This window comes from Fukomys damarensis, unplaced genomic scaffold (genome assembly GCF_012274545.1).
Source record: "Fukomys damarensis isolate Sample0158 unplaced genomic scaffold, DMR_v1.0_HiC HiC_scaffold_38, whole genome shotgun sequence".
In the NCBI taxonomy this organism is placed as follows: domain Eukaryota; kingdom Metazoa; phylum Chordata; class Mammalia; order Rodentia; family Bathyergidae; genus Fukomys; species Fukomys damarensis.
The window spans coordinates 42,527,032-42,541,560 of NW_022900950.1; the positions used below are offsets into that span (position 1 = coordinate 42,527,032).

Here is a 14,529-nt window from a genome sequence, read left to right on the forward strand (position 1 = left end):
CCTAAAAAATTTTTTTTTTTTTTTTTTTTTGCTACTGGGGATCGAACTCAGAACCTTGCACTTGCAAGGCAGGTGGTGGAGCCACTGAGCTAAATTCCGGGGCCCGCCTATCTTAAGCATTTAACAAAACACCTTTGAAGTATTTGTCATATCCATAAAGTTTATTTTAAAAAATTGTTAAAAACTAACCATACAGGAATATTTAATATACTTAAAAAGTTTGTTTCCCATGTTGAAGGAAAATACATTTGCAACATCTTCCAGACACCATCTTTATAAAAGTAAAACTTCTAGATGCTGAAATGTACTACAGTAGACTCTATAGTTTATACTTTTAATCACAGGATTGAAATTCTTTCTTTCTACCCGCCACCCCAGTGTGGCAATTATCACTCTTAAGTTAATGACATTCAATCATGTTATATTACCACAGGTCCTTAGAGTATGCACTGCTTACTTACTAAAAGAGCAAGTTTTCTCTATTTGCTGTCACATAATTATTTCAGATAAGCATCTGATTTAAATACACATAAAAATACTACATCCCATGATTGTAAACATTTACCAAGAGCTTCCAGAGTACAATGAATAATAGAGGTGGCCCAAGTGTTCCTCATTCATCTGGATACTGCTGAGATTAGGGTAAGTTATTCTGAAGGCAAATAATAAGCCTTCCTTATATTTCTGTAAGAAAGTAGTTCTGGATATATAGTTTTAGTTGAAAACACCTGAAAGTCATTCTAGAGACTACATAATAAGCACCATTTCCACTTATCTGAAACATTGAGTTAAATTCAGCAGTATGTATGATCATAAATACCAGAAATTAAAAATAGCAGTGGGTCTCCAGTTCCCTTCTGTGAATACATACAGAATACGGAGTTCCAACTGATTCTAACAGGAACCACTCATGCATACCAAGGGCAGTAACTCCCCAGGGCCACATGCAACCCATAAATCTGAGGCACAACTATTACTTCTGTCCATGGATGCTATACAAGCAGATTTAAGGCTGTATTCGGCTATAAAGAGTTCGGTCTTCTCTTTTCATATTCTATGTAGACCACATACATGATTCAAAATTTTGTAGGATGGAAGGTGAAAAGTCCACAAATAATTTTTAAAATACTATTCCCCTTACAGTTTATTGTCAGCATATTTACATAAGGGAATGGAGAATATTCATACTTAAAACCATTTTTCAAAAATGCAACTAGAATTTCTTGTCATAATTTCCCTAGGATTATCCTCATTTTCATCTTCTGACTTTTGGCTGACTTCACATTTGTCAGATTGTTCACTGCAGTTCTTAGGCAAATCTCACGTTGTTCCCAAGAAAACAAATACTAAAATATTCACTGCCACCCACTTTGGGATAGGCCTGGTTGCAAAGAAAATGGTGTTCCTGGTGTCGAGGGGTAACTTGCAAAGCCATCAGGCTGAGCTGGATAGCTTTCTAGAGCGGAGGCTGAATGGACCTGAGAGAAAAAAGCACAGTTTAGCAGACTGTTTCATTCAATCAACTCCGGACTTGCTTTTGGCTATGGTATGCTACAGATAAGGAAGAAAAGAACAATGTTGGGCAAGATAAAGTTTGTTAGTCTCCTACATTTTCAATGACGTGTTAAAACTTCTTCAGGCAGAGAAGTCACAGAAATGCCATTAAAATATTTAATATTCTTGAAAATACAAGTCAAGAGGTTTTCTAGTAACAATTTACTTGAATGGTCCATTATAGCTTAAACAGAAGACAAGTTAAACTTGTCTTAAAAATATCATTTTTTTTTTAAACTGGAAATCAAACTCAGGCCCTTGTGCTTGTGAGGCAGGTGGTGGGACCACCGAGCCAAATCCCTGGCCCACATTTTAAGTAAAATCTACAAATAAAGATTTAAAAATTTTGCAAGGGAGAAAAATAAGTCATACAGATGATTTCATCCTAAGCTTTGTCACACTTTTAAAAACAAGCCTAAATTGCAAATTTTGGGAAGAACTAACCTACTTTTTGCCAATGTTGGGATATTCACGTATAACTAGTAGGACACATTATTTTATTTACAACAGACATTGCCTGCTCACCTGCTGTAACAATGCTGACTGTGCAGCTGCATTATGCTGTAATTCTTGCAAGGACGACTGTGAAGGATTCTGGGAAAACCCAGGGATACCTGGGAGGGACAGAAGGCCTGGAAAAACAGAGCTGCCTGCAGCTTGGAGTCCAGATGATAAACTACAATTGAGGGAAAAAGAGGTCAAACTCCAGATAAGACAAGTCACTGATATATTTGTCGAGTAGTATCAAAAGATGTAAAAACAAAACAAAAACTTAGAATCCACTTTTCTGTTGGAAGGAACCAGGAAACCAGCCACTCAATTTCAATTAAAGTAATTCTGAATTCAACAAATCTATGTTTTACATAATACTTCCTCCTATAAGCAAATTAACAAATAGAAATCCTAAAACTTTGTTAGTATTAATACTTACATATCTATCATAGCACAATTTTGTTAAAAAATTTTTAGAAATCTATTCCTCTTTTGAAAAGAACCATAACATCAGCCACTCAACTGCTATTAAATTGTTATTTGGAATTTATTAAGTTTATAGTTTATCTAATAACTTATGCTACAAGAAAGTTAAGTAAACCAAATCCTAATAGTATTTGTAATACTTTTTAGTATATTTAAATTTAGTGTTTTTAAACACTATGTGATAGTAACAGTTAAACCAAATACTAAATTCTAAAATCGTTAATAAGCATTGATATTTATATATTTATCTTACCATCACTGAAGAGCCATGAAACATCTTTTAGAACTAAAGTTTTGGTCCAAAAAAACATAATTTAGGACCACCAAATAATTCCATTTCGACTTTCATTTGAATAACATAAGGCAATGAGATAAACTTAGAGGGAAAAATAATTTTATCCTATTTTCAAACTATTCACATACCCGGCTTGTGCAACAAGAGCAGAGTTGAAATTAGAACTAAATGCTGAAGCGAATCCTGGGAGGACAGGTGCTGGTGAGGGGGCTGTGGCTGCAACAGGCAGTGGTGTGACAGCTGTGACTGTGGAGGGTGCCTGTAGTCCCGGGAACGAGGGAAGAGCAGGGGTAACACTGGGGGTATTAGAGACAGAAAAGCCAGGGTAGGAAGGATTGGAAGGGGGTAGAGGCCCTTGAGTAACTGAAAAGAGTGAGGGGACAGCAGTAGACAAGTTGAGGGGGAAAGGTGCTGCTGAGACTGGTGCTGAAGCAGAGAGCCCTGAGAGAACAGCTGCTGTAGAGCTAGGAGCAGGCATGGCTGTGGAGGTGGCAGCACTAGATGAGGTGATTATCAGTGACCCTGGAAGAGATACGGATGGGTTTAGGGAGGGGCTTCCAGGTAAAGGAAAACTATTGGTCAAAGAAGTAAAAGGAGGAAGAGCAGTGAAGACTGGAGCAATAGGAGTGGAGGAAGCATGCGGCGGGAGGGAAATGGAAGAAAGGGGATTGGAACCATTTAAGGGGGTACTCAAACTGGAGAGACCTGATAATGCAGGATTAAGGCAAGTAGATAAACTGATGGGCACTGATGCAGAAGTGTACGCACGGCCCAACGTCCCTGACAAGCCTAAAGTGCCACGAGGAGGATTCACGGAATGAGAGGGGCCTTTGAAAGCAGAGGGAGTGGGACTTGTGGGCTCAGTTTTGATCATAACAGGAATAGTTGTCACAGCAGGGGTGGATGAAATGTGTAGGTCTGAAGTACCTGGGTGGGGACCATGTAAGAGGGCGGCTGAAGAGCCACAGCTCACCGGCACTGATGTTGAAGAGGATGTAACGGCGGACAAAGGAGACTGCACAGGCAGCGTAGGGGGTGTGGTGGTTGAGGCAGCCACAGGAGATGGCAGGCCTGGGAACATGGCCAGTCCGGGAGTAGAAGACCTCTGTGGTGCAGGAAGGGCTGACGGGGCATAGCACTTGTTAGGGGCCGAGGCAGGAGAATCAGAGTTTTGATTAGTAAGAGAGGATAATGAAGCTAGCCCACTTGTGACAGCAGATGACAAAACAGAGGAATTGATTAAATTGGTGTCGTTTGATGTCAGAAAGCCTTTTAAAGCAGACAAAAGAGGATTATTTAGGCCAAGTGAACCAGCAACACTGGGAGCAGAACCACCAGTAATCACAGAAGGAGTTGGGTTGGATACACCTTGGGATGTTGGTTGTAAGGGCAAAGGGAGACCTGGAAAAACTGATGACAAGGATGTGGAATTGGGGTTATTGGTAGAAGCAGCAGTAGTATTGGTGGAAAAGGAGAGGCTAGTGTAAGGGGCAGAAGTGGAAGCAAATGTTTCACTCGAAGCAAGAGTGGCTCGAGGTGTAGATGTGGCCTGAGGCGCCGGGGTAGCAGGAGCAGAAGGACCTGGCAATGGCATTAGGCCAGAAAAAATGGCAGGAACAGGAGCAGAGGATGTACTGTGGATGGAAGTTACAGGTGCAGTGGGCAGTGAAAGGGTCCTAATCACTGTTGGGTTTGGCATTGATGGCTGAGGTGTATGGATGGCAGAGGAGACCTGCCCTGGGAACACAGGAAGGACGGCATTTGGTACATTCATTCCGGCAACAGTGGCAGCTGCTGATGCTGATGGGTGGTTTACTGCCTTGACTGGGGATGCAGTGGGGACAGGAGTTGCAGCAGGTGTTGAAGGGTTAGAACCATGAGGTGAAAAGAGTTGGCTTGCTGGGGTGGAAAATGCTGTGGGAGAAAAAGGGCAAGAAATTATCATCACACTAAAATTTCCACTTTGAACTCAAAAGAAATGCAAGACAATTTTTATCTCACAAATATCAAAGAAAATCAATGACAGGTATAATCAACTCTTATAGTATATAAATTGCTGGTTTTCATTATGCTGATTTGTCAGACCTATGTTTTTAACAATGCAATAGTTTATTTTTATTTTCTTTTTCTTTTTTGGGGGGGTACTAGCAATCAAACTCAGGTCCTTGTGCTTGCAAGGCAGGCGGCAGAACCATTGAGCTAAATCCCCAGCCCTGTTTTTATTGATTCTTTTTTTTTTTTTTTTTTTTTTTTTTTTTTTTTTTTGGTACCAGGGATTGCACTCAGGTCCTTGTGCTTGCAAGGAAGGCCACCGAACCACTGAGCTAAATCCCTGGCCTTTATTGTTTCTTAATAAGGTTAAAAAAGGAGAAACAAAAACTATCTTCTTAATCATGTTCAAATAACACAGCACAGGTAACCGAAGTATGCTATTACCAGTGGTACTATGACATTTAACCTGGTTACCTCTTTCCAAAATAGAATTGTTAATGTAGTGAAACAAAAGATATAAGTTTCCTTCATCCCCCTTTCATAAAGTTAAGTGACCCTCTCAAGATTACAAAGCTAAGTGGTTACAAAGCCAGGATAAAAAACTAGATGTCCTGACACCTTCTTACTTAGTGTTCTTTCTACCCAACTATGCTACCTCCTTTAGAAACCAACTCAGAAGTACTCATTAGGTACCGTCCCCAGGGAGGGGACTTTTCCCACTGAGACTCGTAACCATGTGCCACAATAATTAGACTCGAGAACTACTTTGTCATAAAGAACTGATGCCAGTATTTGTCCCACACCAGAAGGCGCCTCCTTCCTGGTCACACATACCTTCAACTAGGGGATGAAGAGGTACTTAAGCGCTGATGCCACCTGGAGGCTCCACTTGGGCAACACTTCATTTATAATTTCACTTTCTGCTCTGGTGCTTTTCAACCTTAAGTTAAATTATGCCTAACACTACTTATTGAAAAAACTAAATCTAAAAGTAGAATCTGATCTACCATTTGTCAAAGGGATTTTTACCATACCATATGTTTATATAAATAAATGAGGCTTCCAATATCAAAATATAAAATGAGTATGCATACAGATACCAGATACTACTAAGACTTCACTGAAAGTTTTGCAAATAGGACATAAAGTTGTAAGATTAATTTTAAATCCAATTAATATGTGCATTTCATGGTGATAAAACATAGCACTATTAAGCCACAGGTAATAAGTTTTAATTATATCCTTCATCCAAGAACTTTTTCTATAATATCCAAGATATATTCAACTCAAATTGTCTCAGTGAATAACAAAGCAGACAACTATGAGAGATATCTGTGACCTCTGGGTCAAATTTGGTACTTACTTTGATTCTGTGTAGGTTTTGACTGATTGGAAAGGTCTTCATTTTCTACATAAAAGTAAATAAAAGTTGATTTCAATTTTAATCAAATTATTCAACACACTAAGAATCTGAAACTGGTGTCAAAATTAATATGGTAAGGAAATAAAATACATGCCTGAAAAAAAATAAATAAAAACCATACATATATGCACACTGAGGGTTATAAACAATTGTTCTTTCTTCTCCCCCCACTCTGCCCTCTCCTGCTGTCCTCCCATTAAACTTGTTAGGTTTTAAATACACAACGTAATTTTACAGATAAGCTTAACAGGCCTTTCTGGAAAGATGCCAGCCTGGGCATCAGAAAGAATGAGACGGGAAGTGCTGGGAATATTAGTTCGTCCTTCTAACCTTTTTATAAGCCCTTCATTCCCATGTTGCCCAAATGGTGGTATTTGTTCCTCTTCATGACTTGTCGTATTGTTCATAAGAAATGGCTCTTTTTATTTTTCTATAACCTGCCTATGTTTCCACATGTGGTCCAAGGGAACCTAAGTGGAACCTTAATGTCATTCAAAAGTGAATGAGGCCATCTTGTCAACTGGCAGTGAAACTCAGGCTATAGCAGGACAGATTGTAACTCCCTCCCCTCTTCTGCCAGGCATGGGGTATCCAACTCACCACCTTCCCACCCTACCAACACGAACATGATAAACTGCCTTGGGCAAAAAAACCTTTGGTAACCCAACCCTCAACCCCTTAAGTATTCATCTATTCATCTAGAAATTGTAGTTTCTCTAAAGCACCCCTGCTGAGCCAGATAAGCATTTCCCCTAAATGCCCAAAGATGCACAATAAAGATTTGGTGGTATAAAGTGCCTTAGCTCTCTTAAATTTAGTAGTTAAAAAATCCAGATACTCTGATGCTTTTTGGGTTCTTTGTGTACCAGTATATTTGAGATTTCAGTATCTCTTAAACTTGCTTAAAGTTAAAAATCACCTGGATATCATTTAAAAATAAAGTCAACCCCCTCCCCAATAACTGAATCCAAATTTCTCAAGTAGGGAATTGAAGATGCTTTTGAAAAATACCCAACAGCTCATGGCAACAAAGAAATCACCTTATTGTTACTTTGGTATTCTTCATACGACATTTTATCACCAGTCTCTTCTTAGCTGATTCTTCAATTTAATTCAGTTAAATGGAAGGTGTACTATTGAGTTGACAAACTTTAGCAGTACACTATACAGTTCACATTTATTTTAGGGGAATTAGTTTGGATCCCCTTCCTGTGAGTTTCCACATATGCACCTGGTTACAGCATTTCTCATTCTATCTTCTCTCTCAAACAGTTAAGAAATCATTTGCTATAAAATGCATTCCAACTTTAGGGAAATTAAACCATAAAAAAAGGCATAGAACCAATGAAATAGAATATACTGAAATTGTCTTGATTTCTTTACCTGCATTTTTCACTAGTTTGCAAACTCTTTGTGAACAGGGCTGTTCATGTACCCTGAATCCTCAGCATACATCACATTATAAGGTCATTTAATATTAAATGATAGTGTTTCTAATTACATTTATTTAGTAAAGTGACAGGATTTTGCTAAGTTGCCAAGGGCAGCTGCAAATTTGTGATCCTCATGCCTCAGTCAAGTACCTGGACCATGGACCTATGCCACCATGTCCAGCTGGATGATATTATTGCTACTCTATATTACATATGGAAAAGTGAGGGCCGGGGATTTGGCTCAGTGGTTCCGCTGCCTGCCTCATAAATGCAAGGTCCCAAGTTCGATCCCCAGCACCCCCCAACAAAAAAAGGAAAAATGGAAGCCCATCAAGATAATGAAAGCAGCCTGATGCTACCAAGGACACCTATTCAGACTTGTCAGACTCTTGAACTTGTGCTTCCATTGTTAGAACACATGTTACACAACTGCCCCCGCCAAATGGATGTTTGTGAATGAGTAAGTTATTTAACATTGAATATAACATGACTTTACCTGTTCCTACCGGATTTGGAGTATATGGAGGTGGAGGGGGTATACCTGGAGCGATGACATTGGCTAATGGTACCAGACCTGCATTATTGTAAGCACCTAAAGTAAAAATATAGTAAGAAAAAATACATACAATTTATTATCACTCTGTAGCCAGGAGTTTAAATCATATTAATATAGCATTCCAATCTATTTTCAATACTGTCATATACAAGTTAGATTGTACATGGAAGTTAGAGTCTACGGTTAAGTGAAAACAAGAGACCACTGAGACAATAGGTGATTCCTACTTCACACTGCGTGCCCTTCTAGGCATAAGCTCACTGACTAGCAAGGCAGGCAGAACCCACCATTCTTACAGTCAGGAATATGGACCTGACTTAAATACATTAATGATACTTCTATACACCAAAAACCAAAAAAGGGTTTCAGGATCATTTACCAAAGTGAGAACCCATAATGATAAAGAATGAGTAAAAATAATGTGCAACTAATTTATCAAAAGGAAAATACCCTAAGTAAACTGCTGCAGAGGCTACTAGTAGTTCGACATGAAAAGCTGTTGGCAAAATTAAGCTCTCATAAACTCATAAACTCTCAGAAGAACTGCAGATTTCCTAAGCACCAACACTAGTACTTACTTTTAATTTAATAAACAGTAAAAAAGAAGTAGAAATTAAAGGACTCCTTACTTGGTGCAATAGTTGCATGTGGACGGCATGGAGGTATTGGATAAGGAACAGGTTTATGTGGATTATATGTTGAAGGAGGCTAGACGAGGAGAAAAGGTATAGCAGTTAGAAGACAAATAAGCTATTTCCTGGCAAAAAAACAAACAAGACAAAATAAAAGTCACCAAAATATTTAGTCTTAAGACTATCAGACTAAGACAGGACACAAATGAAGGAAATTTCTGTTTAGTAAGAGTGGTTCCCATCAAATTCTAAATTTAGATCCTGCCAAAGAGCACTGTGTATTTTTTTATTTCAGTACCCAATCATCTCCAATGAAGTCAGACCTTATCCTAAATAGCAAACTTCTCTGAGATCCAGCCTATGTTAATCCAATAATTGCTATCTCCTCAGTAAAAAATAAAAATAGGCTAATTTTGGAATCTTGCCTACCCAAAATCCCAATGGCAATATCCTCCTAAACTCATTAGGAATTCAACCTATCATTTCTACCCTTTTTTTCCTTTTGAATCCACAAATCCACACATACTTTATTTTATAGCTGATAGTATTTATGTAAGAACTAGAAATACCTGAAGCTAAACTATATGCTGTACATGTACCTATAGAGAGCACATGCCTCTGGAGCAGTAGTAGGAAGGGCTGAGTTTCTGTCTAAGTCTTACAAACAACAGCCACTGCATTTTTTCATGGAATGGGCAAGGACTGCAAGGTGGCTGTGCATAGGCCTCTAGTCCTTGAACTCCAACAATCCCTCACACACGGGGGTATCTTCTCTTATCCAGTTTACATCCTAATCATAGTCACTTCCTTGAAAAGACTTTCAACCATCAGGCTTCATTTTTCTTTCATTTATACTGATTTCACCAAACCAAAACCTCAGTTAAAGCAAACACCTCACACTATACTTAAATTGTACAGGTGAATGTGGCAAGAGAAAAGAATAAAAATAATTTGGCTGATCTCACTAAATAAAATAAAACATGTAAACTCAAAAGGGCCTATGAGACTGCCAAGTAATTACACATATTTCTCTAGGCCAGTGTTGGGCACGTCTAGCAGGCATTCGTATCAATGAAAGCTCTAAAAGGTTCACTGTCACTGCCCTCAGCCATTCTCCCATAGAATTTCTCCTATACTGAAACTTTGCAACACAAACACTTAATTTATTCTTTGGAGACAGAAAACTGCATTAAGAATTAAAACTTCCATTTTTTATTTCCTTAAACATACTGGTTTGGATGGTCCAAGAATCCGAGCAGCTATTCCTTTGCCTTCATTGGTACATTCTTCACCATCTTTTTTCAAAGGTGTTCCCTATTTAAAAATAAAAATTAAAAAAAATTATAACTTAAAACCAAAATAAAAAAAGAAACTCAACCCAAACCAAAACAACAAATAACCACATTGTATTACGTTGAAGTAAAGGATGTAACCTGTAGGAATAAGACTCAGATTCTAAACCTAGTTCTGACCTGCCTGGCTATACAATCCTGATAAGGAAGTTCTTAACCTCCTCTGTCACAGAACTCTTATGGCAGCAGTTACTTAGAAACAAACACGTAATACATAGAGGGGATGTCAGAGGGAAGGAGAAAGTATGTTCTCATCTCCAACTATAGAAACCAACTATAGACTTGAAATGTCACAGCATAGGCAATGCTAAAGAATGAAAAAGAACACCTGTATTAGTTGAAAGTATGAGAAAAAATAGTGGCCTGTGAAAATATTGACTGTCTATGTTTTTAAGGGCAGGGATCTTATGAAAGACTGTTATAATGACACAAATCAGAAAAAGGATTAAACTGTAACAGCGTGTATTCCAGATAGTTCATGTCCTTAAATTCTACGCATTAGCATGGAAACCAACCACAAGGTGGCCTCCCACTAATCCACGTTTCTTAAGTGTTCCTGTCCCAAAACAGATAAGGCTTGGGCTGGGGATTTAGCTCAGTGGTTCCACCGCCTGCCTCAAAAGTGCTGAAAAAAAAAAAAAAAAAAAAAAAAAAAAAAAACAACAACAAAAAATCAAAACAGATAAGGCTGAACTGTATAACCAATGAAAAGGGTTGGCCTGCGCAACTATAGAAAAATGCACAAATGATGGCATTTGACTTTCAGTGCAAAGTCATAGAGGCCTTGAGGCTTCCACTTGGCCTCACTTTGACCAGCTGTGTCATAGGATGCCCAAGCAGCACTATGGAAAAAGTTCTTCTGACAAAAACAAACAAGCTCCCATCAAAAACAACACTAACTTGGCAGGCATGTAAATGTCTTAAAAACCTTAAAAATATATTTGTGAGCTCCAAATCAAGCTTTAAGATAAATTCACTATCTCAAAAGAACTAACCAGTTTAATTAATCCCAGATTCCTGACCCAGAAAAACTAAGTGAGATAATCCACATTCACTAATTTAATCACGCAGTTCCTAGGTTATTTGTTATTCAGCAACTAAAACATGTCTTTTAAAAAATTTATCTGCCGGGCATTGTGGCGCATGCCTGTAATCCCAGCACTGGGGAAGCTGAGGCAGGAGGATCACTGTGAGTTCGAGATCAGCCTGAGCTACATAGTTTCAGGTCAGTTTCAAGTATATAATGAGACCCTGTCTCAAAAAAGCCAAAAAAAAAAAAAAAAAAAAATTATCTCACAAAGTGACTGAGAGTAACAGATGCTATTAAAACCAAGCATCTTTTTTACAGGACTTCTCAGCAGCTTTATTATGTAACATGATTCTCAGGAAGAACACTGTGCAAAGTTTCTCAAATATTAACAGTGAAACTATCTGAAAAATAGAGAATTTAAGAAATGTTCCTTTATAAACCTGAAAACAAAACAAAATCATCTAATTTTGTTTAGCTTGTTCTGAAGCTTTTACAAAAACATGTTAAACATTAAGTTTACACAAGAACTTTGAATTGATGGTAAATCCAGGAATTATACTGATAGCATTCCTTTCTTTCACAGATACATCATTAATTGGTATTTTCTCTTAAATATTATTAACTTAAAATACATATCACTTAGTCATGAAAAGTTTCATATACAGCCATCAAGGTGTGCTTACTGGAAAAATTCCATTTATACGACTAGGTTTTCCTTTGGGATATGGATTTCCTGGGATTGTTCCACAAGAAGATATCATAGCATGGGGAGCTTTGCAGCCGCCCTTAAAAGCCTGCAATGTAAAAAGAGAGTGGAAACAAACAAACAGTTAAGTATTCTCGATATTGGGAAGTCCAGCTAAAAACATGAATTAAGGAACAATATTTCAATCTGTTCACATCTCACTCAGTACTTAAATGTCCTAAATAATAATTTTTAAAAATCACCCTAAATGGAATTACTAAAAAGGCAATACCATAATAGTGTTAATTTTCCAATTAATAGACCCTTTCAGCAAAGATATCTTCATAATAGCTTCTATAAATTGTGTGCAAAAAAGTCTTATTATCTAGTCTGTTTCATTTCTTCAACCACTGCGAAATAAAGAGTCCAAATCTATAAATACTAAACTCATTGTACAGGGAAGATTAGGAGGATACAGAGTTGAAAGAGACATAGTCCTTGCTGTGAAGAAGTTACAACTTATGAGAAAAACCACAAGTAGCAGAAAAAAAAAAAGTGTTCAAACAGCTATCCTTCTGAATAGGCAAGAATTACTTGGATATAGTGTTCAATATAATATACAGTTATGAGACAGCGAAGAAAGGAATTGGGTCTAGGCTATTTATTACTGCATCCCAAGCTTCTGAAATGAAGCCTTACATATACTGAGTTGGTGTTCAACCAATATGTATGAAATTAATGAAAATTACTGTATAAAGGATTCCAACAGATCTATCTGCATGTATTATACAACTACGCAGTTGTATTTAAATTGGATATGTATAAAACTAGTTTTATAATTACATAAAAATATATTTTATAAGTATGTATGCTATATATGTTCTTGCACATAGTTATATAAATCCATTCACAACACATATTATATAAACTATATAATCCGGCCGCCTACTAAGTAACTCTAAAACGACATCTCAAATTTTGGCTATTATAAATCATATTAGGTGAAGGCCCTTGTAATATGAATTATGTATTTCTACTTAATTCCACAAAACAAATTTTTTCAGGCTAAAAGGTAATAACTTTCAGGCTAACATGTATGAATACTTTAAAGGCTCTTCAGGTATACCTTGTAGAAAAGCTATACAGTTTATATTAATCAGAGACCTTTTCCACAGAACATAAAGTTCCAGAATATTTCCAAGAAGGAAAATGACACCAAGAGCATGCTCTATAAGGAAGAAAACTGTAGCAGTATACATTTGTTGCCATGAAAATTTTAGAAATCCATTGAGGAAATTATTAAAGTAAAACATCATGGACTCAGACTTTGTTTCCACTATAGTACCATAGGACTAAGGCAGAGTTGTCTACCCTCCCTGAGTTTAGAGAGGGGGGTGAGGACTAAGTAATGTAAGCTGCAAAGCCTGGGACACCAACCTACATCTTTCTCTACCAGGTTTTCAATTATTAATTCAGTTTACAGGCATCACAATCCTTAAATGAGGAATCAAGTTTTCTAGGTTTGGACAAGTGCTACTACTTCCCACTTTTGTGGATTTTAAACCAATAAAAGTGAAATTTTGCTGTAATATTAATTTCTTATAAATCTGATTAACAAATTTGAAAAGTCAAATTCCTAAATACATAGAGTTAAAAATAAAGACTTGGAACCATGGCCAAGTGCTGCCAAGGGTCCAAGACATAAACACTTCATGAGGTACAGGGGAGGGGCCAAATGCCTTTTTTGCTCTTAAGCCTGCATAACATTATTCCTCAGAGCTAACATAGAAAGATGGGCCTTTTTTTATTCATAACATTCAGAAAAACCAGCCATTTTCACAGCAATCTTCAGAAAATTACCTGTTCAAGTACTCTCTTGCACCGTTTCTTCTCAGACATATTTATCCTGAATAAATCTTCAATGGGACGAGAATTCTGTGCATCAACAATGTTCCTACCCAAGAAACACAATTTTAGCATTTCGCTTAACAACCTAGACATATATTCACAGGTAAGCAACTTTTGCTTATGCAGACATAGGTGAGTAAACGTTTCCCATTTACCCATGGGATTACTTACTTTTAATAGGCAACTTTAAATAATGTTTATATAACAATAGTAAATATAACTGAAGAGAGGTTCATCTGATTACTAGAAATTATAAAGTAATACTATAAACAAATTATCACTGTTTTGAGAGCAGTGTGTAATTGTGCACACTTGTGAGTCCAGTTGCCTGGGAGGTGACACATGGGGATTTACAGGTTTGAGGCCAACCTGGGCAACTTAGCAAGACCTTGTTTCAGAATAAAATTTTAAAAAGGGCTAAGGACAGAGTTCAGTGGGACTAGTGGTACAGTGTGTGCCCAGCATGTACAAGGGCCAGGTTTAATCACTAGTTCCAAAAAAACATTTTGTGAGTCTTGAAAACACTCTTTCTTCAATGAGTATGGCTTCAATGAGAGCTATGGCAACAGAACCAACTCATGCTAAATGCATTAAAAATCATGACTGATCTATAAAGATCAAGTTCTATCTTATGCTGTTTTTTTGACTTTTAATGTACATGTATAAATATATAAAGGACTTTAAAATATAT

At 37.3% G+C, this 14,529-nt stretch overlaps 1 protein-coding gene across 1 annotated transcript in view; it reads right to left on the bottom strand.

Moving 5' to 3' along the window:
• Positions 1-207: 207 nt before the first annotated feature.
• Positions 208-14,529, bottom strand: part of Proser1 (proline and serine rich 1) — a 22,760-nt gene continuing 8,438 nt past the window's right edge. The window contains exons 5-13 of the mRNA XM_010639173.2: positions 13,791-13,884; positions 11,929-12,039; positions 10,094-10,177; positions 8,861-8,939; positions 8,172-8,267; positions 6,183-6,227; positions 2,956-4,741; positions 2,080-2,230; positions 208-1,478 (exon numbers count right to left, since the gene is read on the bottom strand). Of these exons, the coding sequence (XP_010637475.1) occupies positions 1,356-1,478; positions 2,080-2,230; positions 2,956-4,741; positions 6,183-6,227; positions 8,172-8,267; positions 8,861-8,939; positions 10,094-10,177; positions 11,929-12,039; positions 13,791-13,884 (2,569 nt within the window). The 3' untranslated portion in view covers positions 208-1,355. The remainder of the gene's footprint in view (positions 1,479-2,079; positions 2,231-2,955; positions 4,742-6,182; positions 6,228-8,171; positions 8,268-8,860; positions 8,940-10,093; positions 10,178-11,928; positions 12,040-13,790; positions 13,885-14,529) is intronic.